General features: G+C 26.7%; 1 protein-coding gene across 3 annotated transcripts in view; it reads right to left on the reverse strand.

Annotated features, from left to right (window-relative positions):
- Window positions 1-18,360, reverse strand: part of LOC129908164 (UNC93-like protein) — a 71,409-nt gene that overhangs the window by 16,998 nt on the left and 36,051 nt on the right. For 2 of the 3 annotated variants that reach the window (XM_055984493.1, XM_055984494.1), the window contains exon 3: window positions 1,574-1,633. In XM_055984493.1, coding sequence (XP_055840468.1) covers window positions 1,574-1,612 — 39 coding nt within the window. In that variant the 5' untranslated portion in view covers window positions 1,613-1,633. Of the gene's footprint in view, window positions 1-1,573; window positions 1,634-16,258; window positions 16,374-18,360 lie in introns of those variants that run through there. The other variant, XM_055984495.1, reaches the window with a different exon arrangement.

The following is an 18,360-nucleotide window of genomic DNA, read 5'->3' on the forward strand; positions in this document are numbered from 1 at the left end:
AACATGTTTAGATTTAATTTTGACGTAGGGGGTAAATTGTGTATCACGTGGTTTACCGGTTATCTCTGGCGAAGAGCAAACTGTCATAGATTACCCATTCAATTTTACGGGTTTCACTGATATACAACAAATCATTGCGATAAGTATCATAGGTTTCCCGGGTAAGTATCACACCCTTCCCCGGGTTGTTTTGAAAAATATCACAGGATTTTACAGATAAGGATCAAGACATTGCCTCTGTAAGTACTCCGAGTTTTCCTTTTAAATATCATAGGTTGGCTCGTTAAGTATCACGGGTTTCCCCGATAAGTATCACTGATTGCCCTGTTGAGTATCACAGATTGACCCTGATAAGTATCATAGGTTGACCTCTGGTAACTATCACCCATTTTCCCGGTAAATAGATATCACATGTTATTGCAGTAAGTATCACAGAAACCTCCAGTAAGTATTACGGATTGTCAAAGAATAGTAAATTGGTTTGCATTGGAACAGTACCGCTGATAAGGATCACTGATTACCCTGTTTAGGACCACTTACAGGTTGTCCCTGAAGTATATTGTGTTGACTTCTGGAGAGTATCACAGGTTTTCAAGGTATCACATTTCATTTCAGTAAGTATCACAGAATGCTACGGTATATATATATGTATTACAGATTTCTCAAAAATTGTATTTCAGGTTACCCCGAAAGAATATCACGGGTTTTCACGTCAAGGTATAATGGGTTACCCCGATAAATATCACATTAATATGTGGGGTGGGTTCTTTGTAATTTCTGTCGTATTATTTGTTTAAAATTCCAATATCCTATTGTTGTCAAACCAAATTGAGAGATTTTTAATTCTTCGAAAAGTCTTTCGGTTTTTTGTATTGTTACCAAATATCATGTTTTAACATTCAAATATAGTTCAATTGAAACATTTGAACACAAGGACATAACAACTAAACAAAAAATTGTATGTCAACATATTTGGCATAATTATAAGAAGTGATATAATACAATTTGCATACATATATTTATGTTTTTTTTTGCTCAATGCTCGCATTTATGTGACGACCCTCTTTTTGCTAATAATTCACCTTGGTCAATTTGTTTTTTTCTATTATTATTATTGGCTCCCTGTTAACGCCTATAATTGTGCCCAATACGCAATATACGCGAGTTTGTTTAATAAACAAGCTGCGAATATATTCTTTTTCAAACCCAACAACCTAAGCCCTGACATTGTTATATTAATAAACCACATTGTTATACTCCATCTATAATAGCTCACTTCTCTGTGTATAAACTATTTGCTCACTTAATTACAATAATATGGAACGCTTGTTGAGTACTTAACTAGTCTAATACTCTCTCATATAGACGATAATGATATAGGAGTTCGATCTAATATGTGCCATCATCATATATCACAATCAAAGTTAGATTTTTGTTGTCGTTTTTTTTGACAAAACAAAAGAAAATTTGTACCTAAACTAGGTACAATATACTTATGCAAGTTATTATTTTCTATTATTTATTAATGAGGATAAAAAAAAAAAAAAAATTAACAATGATTATAGTATCTCACCTTCACTGGCTCATCGGCGTCATATATGTAACCAGTCATTTTTGGTATCTATATATTTATCTGTAAAGAAAGAAAAAAAGACAAGTTAAAAAAAAAAAAATCAAACAAAACACACATGTTAGATAAGATAATTAGCATTTCAATTATCAAAAAAAAAAAATAACTACATTAATTGATAAATAATAGACAATTTTATGTGCTAATTAATGTCTGTCGTCTGGCACCCCTTTTATTTTTCTTCCATCCATCATCAGAAGACAAATTGCATTAAAAAAGAACAACTGTATAGAAAAACATTGGCAATGTTAAAGGCGTTAAAAGTTTAGAAGGTTCCTGAATATATAGAAAAAAAAATGCTATTATTGCCACATAATCATTTGAATCCATCTCATCTCAAAGTTAGATAATTTTATTTTTTTTGTATTCAAAAAAAAACAAAAAGATATCCGCATAAAACAATAGAATTATAAGTTTCTGTCAATGGGAAAATTTTTGTTTTTATTTTCTTAGAGGAGAATTCTATGAATTGCATTGTCAGTAATTGCACTCAAGATTAGTTATGAGTTAGAATACAAAATTTTACTATAAAACTATACACGTTTGTAAAAATTTGTGAAATAAAAAAATGTAAAAAGAGATGAATTAACTTTTAATGGCATATAGTTGTAAAATTTTAATATATGCTGTTATTTTTATTTGTTTAAAAAAAATAATAAACAAAACAACAAATAATAGTGACAGTGTGAAAGCAAACATCGGAACTTTTAGTTGAAGGTAAATGTTACCTAAAATTGAAAAGTAACTGGAGAAAATGCTTCATACTCACATCAATAAGTGACAAAATTGCTGAATACCTAAAATAACTTAATTGAAAATTTCTTTAGAAATTCGAAATTCTTTTAATAGGGTAAACTAGGTACAAAATTTGAACTTCGATCAATGTAAAGATGAAGTGATAGAGAACCGATGTTACTTCCAATTTGGTGTGATGAATCGTTTAAAAATCGTCCCGACAAGGGACTTAAAGCACATTTTTTCTGTAAAGCTTTATAGAAGCAAGATTGTTGGTTGGAAAAATGAAAATATATGTACTTCAGTTAATATAGGCTATTGATTATGTCGAAAAAAACAGGGTAATAAGGAACTAAGACGTTCACGGGTTTTTATTGCAGGAATCGTTCAATGGGTTATAAAAGAAGATAAAACTGCGGAGTGCTATTAAATGAGAGGGTGGAAACTGAAGATAGGGGTGCAAAAACCCCTTTTTTGGTTTTTTCAATATACCTCGTAAACCAAGCAAAATTTTGATATATTGCATATATAACTTTTTGTAGAGATTTAAATTTCCTATTGGAATAATGTTTTTTAAAAATTGAAAAAAAAAAAAAATTTCCATACCAAAATAGTCGAAACAATCATAAAAATTTTTTTTAAAAAAATCGATTTTTTGAGTTTTTTTTTGCTTTTTTACTTGTACATTTTTTTTGGGTTGAGATAGACATAAACGTTGCTCCAAAGAAAAAAAGATGATTAAAGTTCGTTCAAAATGCTGTACTCACTAAATTTTTTCATTGAAAATTAACCAAAGTATGGCCATTTTAATCTAGCTTTTTTTTTCGCATTTTTAGTTTTATTCAAGTAAAACAGAAACATTTGAGGGGAAAGTACGATAACTTAAGCACCAAGAACTGATAATGAGATTCTGTAGAGGGGTTAAATACAATCATTGTTTACTATGGGAGGGGGGGTCAATGTCCCCCGTTTTGGCGGGAGGGGCAATTTTCTAAAAAAAATACTTAAAATAAAAAAAAATTATTAAAAAACAACGGCAACACTCACAGTTTTGATTGATACTTTTTTCAAAAGCTAGAATTATAAACTTAATAATAATTTTAAAATGAACCTTTTAGAATACAAAAACTTAAATAATATGGAAAAATAACCTAATAAAAAAGTTGGATTTCTTAAGAAAATAAATATTATCTCGGTTATTTATGGATTATTCTCAACAATGTTATACCATTTTGAAAAGAGAATTGAACACACCAACTCTTAAGGTAACTTGCCGAAACATCGTAGTGCATTTTTTTTACACTACGGTTCATTGAATTAGAGTCATGTACATTTTTTTAGTACTTAGGCAAAAAAGTAATATTTAGTTTAAAACTGATGCAGCTGAGTAAAAATTTTTGAATGCATTTGGTAGCAGGGTTATTCAAGGTTCCGTAACAAAAGAAAAAAATGAGAAAAATTAAGATTTGTAGTCACGGCACATAAAAAACCTTCACAGGGTGACCATTTTTTCGGCTTTTATTCAAATGCCCATAACTCACAAAATATATGGCTGCGATTTTTTTTTATAATTTTTCTGATAACTGTCACCACCTACCCTATCTACCGTTTTCGTTTCGACGTTAACTTTTGGGACACCGTTATATGTAGGAGTTCCAAAATTTTGTAAATCCATATTCGTTTTCTAAATTCTGTTAAGATTTCTGGATTTCAAATTTCTTTGTTTTCCAATATTCAAATTGATGGAAATATTTTTAAGGCTTACAGAATTTCGGAATAAGAAAATTTTAATTTTTCAGAATTTAAAAAGTCGTCCCCTGATAAATTTTTTTCTTTTGATGCTTCTAACACAATCTTTAAGTATAGCTTTATCGAAATAGTAGGTATAGGTCGTTTCAAATCAAAAGTCCTGACTCAGAGTTTATTTTCTCCCTTCCAATAAAATTGAGAACAAATAAACAAAAAACTCAATTTTATTGGCTCATTGCGACAAATCAACTCAAAAATAACAACAAATCATGCTTGTTTGAATGAAAGAAATGCTAGAGAAAAAAATAAGCAAATGAAAAATCTGAATTTGTTTATTAATGATTTCTATGGTGACGACTCCAAAATAATTGAAAATAAAAATAAGATATTTACTGCCCAATTATACAAATGAAAAGATGTGAATAGAATTTTAAGTTATGAATTGCTATCATATAAACTGGACATTTCTGGTCCATCTTCACCTAGTCCTACAACAATATCTTCGGCAAAGTTATCCCAACTGCCTTCAAATGATAAATAATAAAATAATTGTATGTTTTTTTGTATTGTCCGTGGATATGGAATGATGCAAGCCCGGGAGACTTGCCTCCGCTTTCTGAGGCTAACCCAGTGAATCTCACAGACGGATCAATTAATTAAAATAGGGATATCAAGAACTGTTCTTCATTATTTTATCGTAATTTTAGAAAAAGTTCAGCTGCCTCATAAATGCTTCCTTCCAGTAAGCGAATGAGTTTTTTTTATTTTTGCTCAATTTTCCATGGGACTTTTGATTTGAAACGACCTATACACCATATTTCTAATAATTAGCACCAATACGTGTTTTGTTATAGGTAAAGGCCAATCGATTGACATTATTAATTTTAAAATTTACGATCTTGGGTTACAAGAGGTTAAGATAAATTTAAGTTTCGAAAATTGTGCCCCTGTTGACTAGTTACTCAAAAGTGTCTTACATATACTTTTATAAATATGATTAGCTTTTATGATTCTTTAAAATTAATTCTATTTTATAGAATTTTTCAATCTAAAATCTTTGAATGATTCACACAACCTAAGTAAATAAAGAAAAACTATTCGTTTTCTTATCACACACCATTAGAATTTAAAATATCTCAAACCTTGACTATCAATAAAATCCACATAAAACAAATAACTTAACTTAAATCACGTTCTTGTTTTGTCTCAAATATTACAAATTTCCACGTAAAAACAACCAAAGTGTGTCTGCAGTTAACTACTTATTGGGTAAGAACGTAATTTAGGTTAAATAACAAACAATTTTTTTTTTTTGTTGCCATTACCAAATTGATGTTCTTGAATCATTAACAATTCTTTAATACAAGTGCTACTCAACCTATATCGGACTTCTGACTTTTTATGATTGGTTAAACATTTTAAAGAAGGAACTTGTGTAGCACTCAATAAACAAATAAAATTAAACTTCAAATGACATGTTGTTTATCTTCTTTTTCACATGGCATTTAAAATTTTTAACATACTATATATCTTAATGGCCTAAAGCGAAGAAAAAAAAAAATTAAAGTAAACAAAAAAAATCCAAGCAATAATAGTAATTTGTCAGTTTGATTTCTTTAAACGTCAAATAATGTTTTGCCTTAAGGCATAACATAATTAAGCAAAAAAACCTGTATTTATAACTTTTTGTGTGGGCTTGGTAAAGCCTGAAGGAAAGAATCTGTTGTGAAGAATGAGGATTTATCAATATTATGCCTATGGTTATTATGGCGTTTGTATATAAAGTGTGACGTCAAAAACGATGTCAATCGAAGACGAACAAATAAAATAAAAACACAGAAATTTCTTTTAGAAAATTATGCCAATAAACAGATTGTTTGTATGAATGTTTTGTTCATCGCCTTGTTTTTTAACAGAAGATTGCAACATTGCAAATAATAAATTTCCTAGCTGTTTTTGGTGAAACCCTGGAACGCACCCATTTCTAATACAAAACTGACAAAACTATTAATCCTCAAACACAATGAGTTTTTCATTTCATTCACAATAGTATTTTTGTTTTTTATTACGTATGCAAAAAAAAGTAATGTCAATTTGCTGACTTTGGTTTAACTACTTTAACGCACTGCAAATTAAGTAAAATACCATTTTAAGTACCATTTAAAAACCCAAAAAACCAAACTGAAAAAAATTATATATATTATCTTATACCTTTTTAGAATTTCAATTAAGCCAAAATTCAAAAAAGCTTAAATGGAGCTTTGACCGCCCAAAGAGGAGAAATTATCAAATAAAAAAAATTTGTACGTGTTCTGAATGTCCATTGAGAATAAAATAAAAAAAAATAAAACATTAAATAGTTTTGTGTTCTCTTTTGGTATGCAAAATCTGACGAAAAAAAAACAAAATTAAAAACACTTAAAAATAAGAAAACGAGTTTGCTTGAGGCATTGATAAGTATATAATGGAAAGATATGTGATTTTTATGTACCTACAATGATGATTTTTATTGGATCGATTTATTTGTATACATCATAGCCCTTAGGTCTTAAGATGGGCGCAAGATAGCAAATAATATTATCTTATAACTGTAAGCACAAACAACTTATTGTGAATCAATTGAATTCAAAACGCATTAAATGTGAATACCATCAAGATTTCCTCGAATTTCTAAATTCTTTTATGTTTATTAGTTCAAAGATCAATAAGTTTTATGATTTAACAAAATGATTCAATGAAGTAATAAATGCCTTATCGTCCTTTTCCGCATTTTAAGTATTTCTATTTATTGCCTATGGGGAATTCACAATAATCACTGCTAAAAATAAAACAAAAAAATATCAAAAAATTTATTTATTAATTTATAATCAGACACACGCGTCTAATGGAAAACACCTTAATTACTGACCATAATTATAACTTTTAAACCCAATATAAAAAGCTACTTCATGTTTATTTTTAAAAGTGTTTTCAACTAACTGAAATAACATAATAACTTAACCTATATTTTTATTAACTCTAGTCTCTGTTATCACAAACAAAAATGTGATATAATTTTATGAAAGGAAATTAAGATTTAATCTAGAAAAACCACAAGTTAAATGCATAATTCACAATAAATTTTAATTATTATTCTAGACATTCATTTAAAATAATATCATAAATGAGAGATTTCATTATGAATCAGATATAACGAAAAACAAAGTGCGTTGTTTCATTGATAAGGAGATCCGTTCGTTTATCTGATATCTCTGTAATCGTATATAATCACCATTGATGTGAATCTATTTTAAAATGTCATACAAAATCTTTTATAGACTACAAATAATATGAATCAGAGAGTTTATTCAGTATAAAAATGTGCATTCAATCAGCTCAAACAATGACTTCTTTAACTTGACGAAGAAACCATGGTTTCGGGTGCTACATTTGTGTAAATAAATTTGATATTTTAGGGAATCTTTTTTAAAGGAAACATTGTTTATGAAAGGTTTATGAAATTCCTTTTATCTTGTATATTATCTTTAAAAAAGATAGCTATTTTCAATTGGAAATGATAAATTAATGAAAAATTAATATGACAAAAAAGGGCCCGTTTCAGGTGCTACATGAAATAACGTCACTTAGGTACACTTATTGAAAAACATAATGAGTCTTTTTCAGTTATCTTGTGAAGAAAAACTTTTCACTGAATTATTTTTCATTATCTTACTTAACTTTTAATAGGATATTAAAAAAAAACCTTTAAGCTATTAGCACATTATTAGCTTCACTATCACTATGTTAACGTTTTAGCACTCAATTAGCTGAAATTCGCTCCATACTTAAGATGTTTTTTACTAATTTAAAATAGCAAAAAAATAAAAATAATAGATAATGAAAAACAAAAGACAGTAATTTTCCTTCTTTCGTAACTTTAATAATAAATTGTTTAATGTTTATATTGATTAATGTATACTAATTATGAACACATGTATTTTTTTCTTAGAGCTTTATAATTTTTTATTTTTCTATAAATTAAATAATTGTACTTTAAAGTTAATAGGAAAAATATTAATAATTCCAAAAGCTGTTAAAAAAATATATATATATATATCCGGAATCGTTCAATGGAATTCACACTTTTAATTTATTAGGTGTTTAATGTTGATATCAATTTTATATTAGGCATGATTTGGTATCAAAGGTAATGGTTTTTTTTTCTTTGATTTATAGTAGTTTTATTGATACTTCTTTATTTTCCAGAAACTTTGTTTTATTGCTTTTATCAAGTCAGTTCTAGACTTCAAAAGAATGCAAAGTCTGGAATGTTTGAAGAATGCAAAAAATTGCAAAGACTGCAACAAGAATGTTGCATTCCCCAAATACTGCATTTATTTAAAGACTATAAAATGCATCTGTAAAAAAGATTGCAATCATTTAAAAAAAAAAATTGGTGAAAATTTGATGACTTAGTCTCAAAGATAAGTCAATGAATGCAATTTAATTGAAGTTATTTTCATTTATTGCATTTAAAAAAGATTGTATTCGTTTACAAATCTGATATACCTATATACTTACTTGTGAAAAGGTATTTAAGTAAAGACTGTGAATTAGAGTTTTTACGGTAACATCGACAAGTAAAATTTTTATTCGAATGCTCTATAAAAACCATCGAAGGAATTTATTCGAAAAGCAAATATTCGCTGGTTCAACCCCGGTCTAAACGTTGTAGCGGTAGTGAAAAAGTCATCAAGATCACGAATCGTTATTGAAAAGCAAGATCTCATGTAGGGTAGAGTTGCCTAATTCCGGCCCTCTCCAGTAGCCGGCCACCTTTCAGAAAAATCGTTATAACTAGTGATTTCGTAGGATTTATTCCAAATTTTTGCTCTTATCCTGTTCTTTTAAATGTCCCTCCTAAAATAACATTATTCTTATTATTCTTGTTATTCAGTTTTCTAAGAAAAAATAACTTTTTGTGAAGTGATCCAATCGGGTATGGTTTTTTGTAATTTTACTGCAGAAACCTACTATCGTAATCAGTGTTTTGTGGAAACAATTTCAGAGCTAATGCTTTGAAATGTTGTTTTTCTTATTAAATATATATTATTCTTCAAATAAAATAGGTTTTAAATAGGAAAAAGATGTGAATTTTGGTAATTTTAAGGGGGGCCGGAAATAGAACACAAAAAAAGCTTTGAAATTCAAGAGTTTCCTGTATTCGGCCCCCTTTTATTGATAAAAGTTAAAAAAATGGGGAAAAATAAATACATTTTTAAATCATTTGATGTTATAATTAACAATCAAAATTGTTTCTAAATTCTTAAAACACAAAAATTTTAATGAAAAACATTCAATTTATTTAAGCTTGGCCTTATAAATTCAGTGGCCGGAAATTGGACACTATAGATGGCCGAAAATAGAAAACAAAGGCCGGATTTAGGAGAATCGGACTTTTTTATACAAAAACTTATATAACATATTTTTGGGAACTATTATTAACTATTTTTTTAACCATACCGAAAAATTATTAAATAAAGTACATTTAATTTCAAGAATTATTCGAAAGTGTTGATATTTGACGTTTCTGTGCTTTATTTTATGAGACAGAATCCTTAAGGTGACCGCTACTAGCAACTCTACCCTATTTGTTGTAATACGTGTTAATTAATGATCTATATGGATCAAGTTGGATAATAAAAACAGGTAATATTTCCAATGTTTAACAGTGTTCTTTTAAAATAACTAAGACCAAAATACAAAATATCAAATTTGATTAGTGATTTCAACAAAAATTCTCATTGTGAATGAAATTACTATTTATTATGATCATGAAATTGTTTTGCTCTTTACAATAAATCAAAAAAAAAAAAAAAAAAAAACGCAAAAAGATCATTAAAAACAGTATAAGGGTTTCTATACACGCACCTAATCAAAATGTTATACTAAGCTACTTCAATAATTGATGTAGAACTTTTTTTTTTTTCAAATTAGATAAATACTATATAGTTTTTTTTTGCAGAAAAATAGTAAAAAAAAAAAAGTTCAACAAACGGATACTACATCACAACAATCTAATATGTACTTTATAGTTGTGTAACCTTTAAATAAAACAATTTCACATGGGGTATAGACTTATAGTGATGGGAATTTACACAATAGTTGTTTAATATAATAATTGTAGACATTTCATATAACCTGACAGATTTCATCCACACACATACATATTTTAATCCAAAACGTAAAATGTCATTGATTATAATCTGTATCTAGAGAATGCTATATCTATCAAAGTCAAAGTTCACATTAGAGTCTGATGGATGACTACTATATAGTGTATCAATTTGATGAATGTTACGTTTTCACAATAATAGAGTAATAATTATCACACTATATCGCCGCTCTTTACAAATAAAAGTTTTTTTTTAGATAATTTTATATTGGTGATGTGTGTACAGAACTAGATCATTCTAGTGTACTCTTCATATACAAAAGTAAGCAATAAAAAAACATCCTGGTTCATTTATAATATTTTAGAACGTAAACATTTCCAAGATGACTGAACAAAATGACGTAATAATATAAATAGAATTTTTGAAGATTTATTGTTTTGTTTGAAATTGAAATATGTACTGTACATGTGTAGAGTACATGTATGAAAAAAAAAGTTATTATTAAAAAAAAGCTACACAAACATAATAAATTTTTGTACGAAGGTTCCTATCTGATGATTGAAATAATTACTACCTACTCGATTACGATCGGGGAACCTGTTCTAAACTTTCGATCCTCCTTAGAGAACCTTTAAAAGATATGTGTACTCGTACATTCAATTGCTTTTGAGTAGGGTACATAAATGAGAGTTTTTATTAATTTTGTTTTGTTTTTTTTTTTGTTTTTTCATGGGAATTGACGAAACGTATGGTAATTACAATTCTCTCTTATGGGACACCCCCTCATAACCACTTAAATGTAATTACAAGTTTAGAATAATTCTTTTACGTAGATACGTTTTTTGCTGCTTTTTTTTGTTAATAACAATTAGTGGTTATTTACATAAATATTAATTTTGGTGAGTGTATTGACAGCTAAATTTTTAACAACAATTAATGGTAAAATCAGTCTTTATTTATGTTTTACAGTAAAACCTGCTTAACTGAAATGAGTGACTTTGTATCAAATCAATACTATTATGTTATTATCAAATAAATGGAGTAGACTGTATTCGAATCGAACATTAACACTTATCAGTTAAATAACAAAATGTTAATATTTTAAAACTTTTAATTAAGAACAAAATGACAAAATCTATTAAAATAACCTAAAAAAAAAAAAAAAACGAAATCGAAAATTGTGGTATATTTGTTTTTGTTTGACTTTTGCGGTTAGCAAGATATAGAAATAAATAAATTTAACATAAATTAGTTAAATTAAAAAAAAAAAGCAAAAAAAAAACGTACCTATGTCGTATGTCCGTGTATCGATAAATCATTAAAGAAGACGAAACAAAAATTAATAAAACTGGATTATCATTCCAAAAGAGATCTAAATAAATAGTAAACAGTTAAATTTTTAAGTTTAAAGCGTGGGCATTTCAAACATAAGTTAGTTTCTTTTTTTTTGTTTATGAATTGTATAAACATAATTAAATGATTAGCTCTAATTAATAGTATTGTGGTTGCTGGCTTCTGTTGTTTAGAGATTTCCTCAATAGAGAAAGGCGCTTATAAATTAATTTATGCTAAATTTTAATATTTGTCATCACCTTGAAATTAAAATGAAAATTAAAAAAAAAAAAAAAACAACCTAATATCTCGTTATTTAAATAATTTGATAATTAAAAGTGAGCGAATAAATCGCAATAAGAAATACAAAAAAGAAACAAAAAATTACTGATTATTGTATTCGATATTTGAGTCGTTATTTTGATTTACATATTTAAATAGAATTACTATTATAACGCTTTTTTTATGATACAGCAGATACTACCTTCAATATACGAACTACTTGTAATATGTGGGGTGGCGTATGAGTGATATTTTTTTTTTATTTATTTTTTAGTTAGAATGGAATGAATTTTCTTGAGACTTTTTCGGTGGGATTCGAACCCAGATCCCTGGCAACATAGTCCATTGCACTAACCATTGTGCCACAGGGTACTGTTTATGTTGTTCAGTAACTCTTTTTAATAAAAAACCTCAAAGTTGCGTCTGTCATTTTGGTTTATTGATAGGAAAAATTGTGATCTACCAAACAGTTCAAAGACAAAATCAGAAAAAATTATTTTTAAAAAACCATTAGATTTAGATTTGGATAACGAAAACATCTTGAAAATCTAAGTCCAATTTAAACAAATAATTCTAATTTAACTTGATCAACGTGATGGCCAACAAATGCTTAGTGACTCAGTCTCAGTACCTCTATGATTCAGATATCATTCCTAATTTATCATTTATCAGTTAAAAAAAAATCAAAGGTTAAATTTTATTTACCACCAAAAAACTAATCAATAGTGGAAAAATTTTAGAGGCTATAATTTCACTGTCAATAAATAATTTTTACAGCGTTTTAATTTCAAAAAATTCAGTAATGTCGTTTTCGATTGGTTTCACTCTAGGATTAACTCGTTCTGAAATCCAATAAAACGGTTTGAATCACTTCCACTCAATTCTGTTTTTTTTTTGCGTTTTTGAAAATTCTAAATGTCAAAAATTTGAATTAATATTTTTTCTGACTAACGAATGACATGGTATTAAAGTTGAAAAATTATAATAATGAAGACGATGACAAAGAAGATAATCATAATAAATAGTTCCATCGCTTTTATGCACATATTTCTATTTTTTTTATTAATTTCAATTTCAGAAAACAATTAATTCTTGAATTTAAAAAAAACACACTGATTGAGTTTTTTTTTTGGCATTTGAAATCGAGAAGAGAATTTCTCTTCTCAGAATCGTTCTAGCTGTCATTTTCATGCCAATAAAATGGTTTCAGAAGGCTTCTGAACGCTTCCGGATGCTTCTGGACGTCCAATCGAAAACGACATAAGTGTTTAAGACTTTTTAAACATAACTTAAGTGGCTACTTATTTATGTTTGATAACAAAATAAATACTTAAATTAATAGTTTGATAAAATCAGAACGTGATATCGATCTGTTTTTAATTGAATAAGTTTTCAAATACCTATGTGATAATTGATAAGACATGTTTTGAAGCAAAGAATGAAGAAAAGTCAATAGTTTTATTTTGAGAAGTCTAAGATAAATAAAACCATTGTAAATAACTTTGTCATTTATTTTGTTCGATTTGGGACTTGCACTGTTTGGATTGGTACATTGCAAATATAAATTTTGAAATAACATACCAAAAGTCATATCCTAAAAAAAAAAGGTTGAACTATTTGTTAGGATAAATAAATAAAGCAGATAAATCCTTTTTAAATAGAAATGAAATAGACTTCTTGAAATGATTTTAATCATTTGTTTTTAAATTGATTTATTTCCTTTTATTCGATGACTAATCACAATTCTCAAGTATGTAGGTACTTGAATTTTTTTTTTTTTTTACAAAAATTTGTAAACAAGTATAAATTAATTGCTATCACCATCAAGCTTATCAGTCAAAAACGTTCACTTCCTCTTTTGGCTATAACAACAACCAAAAAAGGAATTTTTTTTGTTTGCATTCAGACAACTTGACAAATTTTTTTTTTAATCACTTAAGATGTCAATGATAACAACTTAGTTTTGATAAAATAAAAAAAAAAATGCCATATTGTCTGCCTTAAACGTATCGACAAAAAAAAAAAAAACATAAACAATTTAAGTGTTTCTTTAAGAACAATTCAAAATAATCTCTATAAACATATTATTGTTTACCAACCCCAAAAATAAAAATGACTCGATCTAAACTAAAATAGTTAAAATTAAAACCTGATATCGCCATACATATGATATGATTGACTATTTATGGATGGTTATGTTTTATTGGTTTTTTTTTTGTTTAATGACCTTGCAGTTGGGTATGGTTTTTTTCCATTTAAGCATTGAATTAAATTGAATTGATTAACACCATACAAAAGTTTATTGAACTTTTTATACCTAATATTTTGAACCAAACACAAGACGAGACCATAACTTATTATGTATTCGATTGTTGTGATGTGCAACTCATAATCAAGGTGTATACTCTTTGAGGGCAACTTTTAGGTCAAGAAGCATAAAACATATTAATTTTTTCTTATGAGTACTCCTTTGTTTCATTGACAAATCATAAATAATATCAAGTTTATTAGTTCTTATTGGTTGTTTACAAATATTTATGAATATTATTGCGTAAGGTCTCTGTCTTTGTTGTCAGAGGTTCAACAGAGGCCCTTGGAATGCATTTTTTTTGTTGTTTTATTATTGATTGTCAATCAATATGTTTTGAACAAACAAAAACATTTTATGTGGGTACTCTCCCATGTGATTTCAATTGTATTTACATGAGTTTTAAATTTCAACACACCTATTTTCTCAAAAAAAAAAAAAATCATTTACACGAAGTGTTTTGGTAATTTCATTGATTCAGCTTTTTGGAGCTTTTAATACGCATTTACAATGCATATAGAATATAAACATAAAAAAAATATTGATAGAAGTTTAAACTTTATGAATTAATTTTAAAAACTTAATTCGAAGATGCAAAATAAATGATATGATACCTATTTTAGAGTTTTACATTAAATGGCCTGAAGAACTAATTTTTTTAAAATAAATGTATAGATCTCGAATCTAGAATGAGTTGTGAAAATTTACAATTTTAGATTTTAACACCACAATGGAAAAATCAGTTCACCCAAACAAAATTTATATAAAAGAGTCAATAATTTTATGTTTGAATTATATAAAAAAATGATCCTTGAAACAATTTTGTGTCAATCTTTATTAAAAATTAATTATATTTTTTCAATTTTTGTTTTTAAACTTTTTGCGGAAATATAAAAGTTTTTGCTTTAAAATCAGTTTAGTCTTTTAAAAAAAAGTTCAAAATAATAAAATATAAAATGCACGACAGGGTCTTAAACACGAAGGGTCTAATGCACGATAGTTCTTAAAAATGTTATTTTTAAAATAAAAATATAAATAAAATAATATAAGTAAAATAATATTTTTAATTTAGTTTAATAAAAAATACTATAAAATTTGTTTTTAAAATTACAAAAAGAACACTTTGAGCGGATTTGATTTCCAAATGAAGTATGGCATACAATTTCTTGTATAAAAAGAATTTTTAAAAGATTTTCTTGCTGCAGTACATTTTTTTTAAATAAATATTTTGACTAGACTAGGTATTCGTTTTTTGTATTTAACTATTCCTTCTGTTGAATTCCAAAAACAAAACACCAGAACCAAGTTTGAAGTAAATCGACCAATTCTTTCCAGCAGTAGCTCTAAATGGAACAATTAGTTACATGAATCAAAGTCAAGGATAACATTAAAATGATTTTATTTAAATTTGAACAGCATTCTTTTAATCTTAAGTCGATTTACCAGCTTCAAGATTTTAAATGTAAAGAAGATTTCGTCATGTACCTACTCATAACAACAATAACGAAACATACATTAATCATATCCAATTCTTTTTTTCTAAATAAATTGGTTCATGTTAAGCAAATACTACACAAATGCCAACACTATTATAGGAAATTATCAATATTTTGTTGCATTTTTTTCTTTGTTTTCCAACTTTCAAAATAAAAAGGAAACAAAACATAAAACATACATCCACGAGTCATACTTTCCACTTAATTGTCTATTTGAATTTCAAAGTTTATATTTATTTAACACTTTAAAGTCACGAGACAAAAGACAAACTAACAAACGATCATTCGCTTTATTTCAAACGAAAACTCATGATCACTCAAGGCGATCTGATTTGCTATAAAAAAATGTATTCTTTTTTGTTCTCATTTGAAAAAAAAAAGTTTGTTTAAGAATGATTCTTAGGATATTCACGTGAATTCCTTTTCTTTATTGATTTACAAATTTACTTTGAAGCTTTTTTCCCTTTTTGTAGGTTATATTGATTTAAAAATTGTAAGTTGTTAATTGATAAAAAAAACTTAGTTTTAGAAATTTGGTTACTAAAAAAATCACAAACAAAAAATAACATACCTTAATTATATTTATAATAATATCTGATGTAGAGATTTTCTTAAAAAAAATTCACAAATTATAATTTTTTTAATTAAATATATCAAAATATTTAAAATTCGAATAAATAACTTATTTATGAAGTTAAAAATTTCAAATTTTTATTTTCGTATGATTTTTATATTTTAAAATTTTCTTATAACTTTTTTCCATTAATTTCAGTCACTTGCACTTAAAATTCATATAACACATATTTTCTTTAATATCACAGGTGTTAACTAAATAAAAAATGTCCTAATTAGAAATTTTCACTTTAGACCAGTCTTAAACTAGAGAACGAACCATTACCGTTCTGCTCAAATTTTAATTATTAAATGAAATTGATTTTAAATTGATATCCTTATTTATGTTGTACTTCAAAATTGGAAAAATTGGTCAAAAATAAAAATTAAAAAAAAAAAAATAAAATCTCACAAAGCAATTAAATTTAAAAGTCAATAAACGTATAGATAAGGTAATTTTCAGTCAATTGTTTTTGCTCTCTCTCTCTCTTAACATTTTGGTAACAAAAATAAAATTTACCTAAGAGATTAAACAAAAGCGTACTAAATATTGAGTTATAAAAAGCAAGACAAAAAAAACCCACATTCAAGAGCAAAAATAAATTGATAAGATAGGACTTGGAGTTGTCCGGACAACGACGGCAAAAGTGGTGATGGAAGCAGGCGGTATGGCGTTGAAGGTGGCGACAAATTTCTATTTAAGCACCATAATTTCACTTAAAATGTATTTCTGCACGCTATCTTTAACTGGTTCGTTATACTAGCCGCGTGGGTATCCATAATTCTTCTTTTATTATAATGATTGGGTATTTTTTTTTTTGTTTAAATCGACTTGTCCAGCTTAACTTAACGCCTTTAAATCAAAGAATTAATTAATTTATTGAATTGTATATTGATTGGCAATAAAATGTCAGTAGCGATTAATTTGTATATCGTTTGATTACCTACAAAATTTTTTTTTTTCGTTTGCTGCAAAATCTATCATCAAATCGAATCGAATTGATTTTATTGATAAGAAATATTTTTTCTAGACATGAAGAATGGAATTTTGAAGGGTTGCCACGTGTTTGGTAATTTGGTAAAAGAGTGTCATTAATAAATAATTGCGGTATCTATGATATTTCATATCTTTATTGATTGTTGTCTTGTTCAAGTTGTAAAGAAATCAAAGTAAAGGTATAATAACCTGGCGTATAAAATTAAGCCACTTATGTGGAAATAAATATACTAGACAGGTTATTTTGATTTATTGAACTAGAAGTTTTTGACATTAAGTTTTATAGTAGCATTAATCATCGAAAAAGCCATCTGATAAAAATTAAATTTGTAGATAAAAAGTTATGTTCTTTCAATCTTGTAAAGCTTAGAGGATAAAACGCAGGAAATTTAAGGAATGATCTTGGAAAAAACAAGAGATAATAATTATCTCACTGAAAGAAGGAAAAATAAGATCAATATATTTTTTATTTTTTTTATTAAATTAAAGAAAACTAAAAATTTTAAGAAAAAGAACTTATGGCAACATTGTTATTTCTTAATATAACTCTAATTTCACTGTCATAAATAATAATATATTATTTATGAGTTTTTGTTAATATGATTTATTACATTTCAACAAAAAAGCCTAGTCACACTTAAAATAAATTAAAAAAAAAAAAACTTCCTCATACCTTTGAACCTTTCTTATATTAAAAATAATAAAATTTCCATTAATTCTGTACTTTTCTGTTTTATTTTTTTATAACTAGAAAGTAAAGTAAATAAACAAAATTGATTAAAGCTAGACATTTATCTGATTAAAATGATTAATTTGTCCACTTATGCTGTCAATGTTTTGTTTGTTTTGTTTATTTATTTTGTTTTATGATATCCTGGTGAAAAATATATTATTGTTTTATTATTGAAAAAAAAAAAAAAAAAAAATAATTTAATCTTTTGCAACTTCATGTTCTATTTTTAGGCTTATTCTATTATTTATGTAGTTTAACTATTTTTTAGATTTCAATCAAATTTAACAAGAAATAGAGAAAGTTCAAGAAACTTTTAAAAATGGTGCTATTA

Source organism: Episyrphus balteatus, chromosome 2, assembly GCF_945859705.1.
Source record: "Episyrphus balteatus chromosome 2, idEpiBalt1.1, whole genome shotgun sequence".
In the NCBI taxonomy this organism is placed as follows: domain Eukaryota; kingdom Metazoa; phylum Arthropoda; class Insecta; order Diptera; family Syrphidae; genus Episyrphus; species Episyrphus balteatus.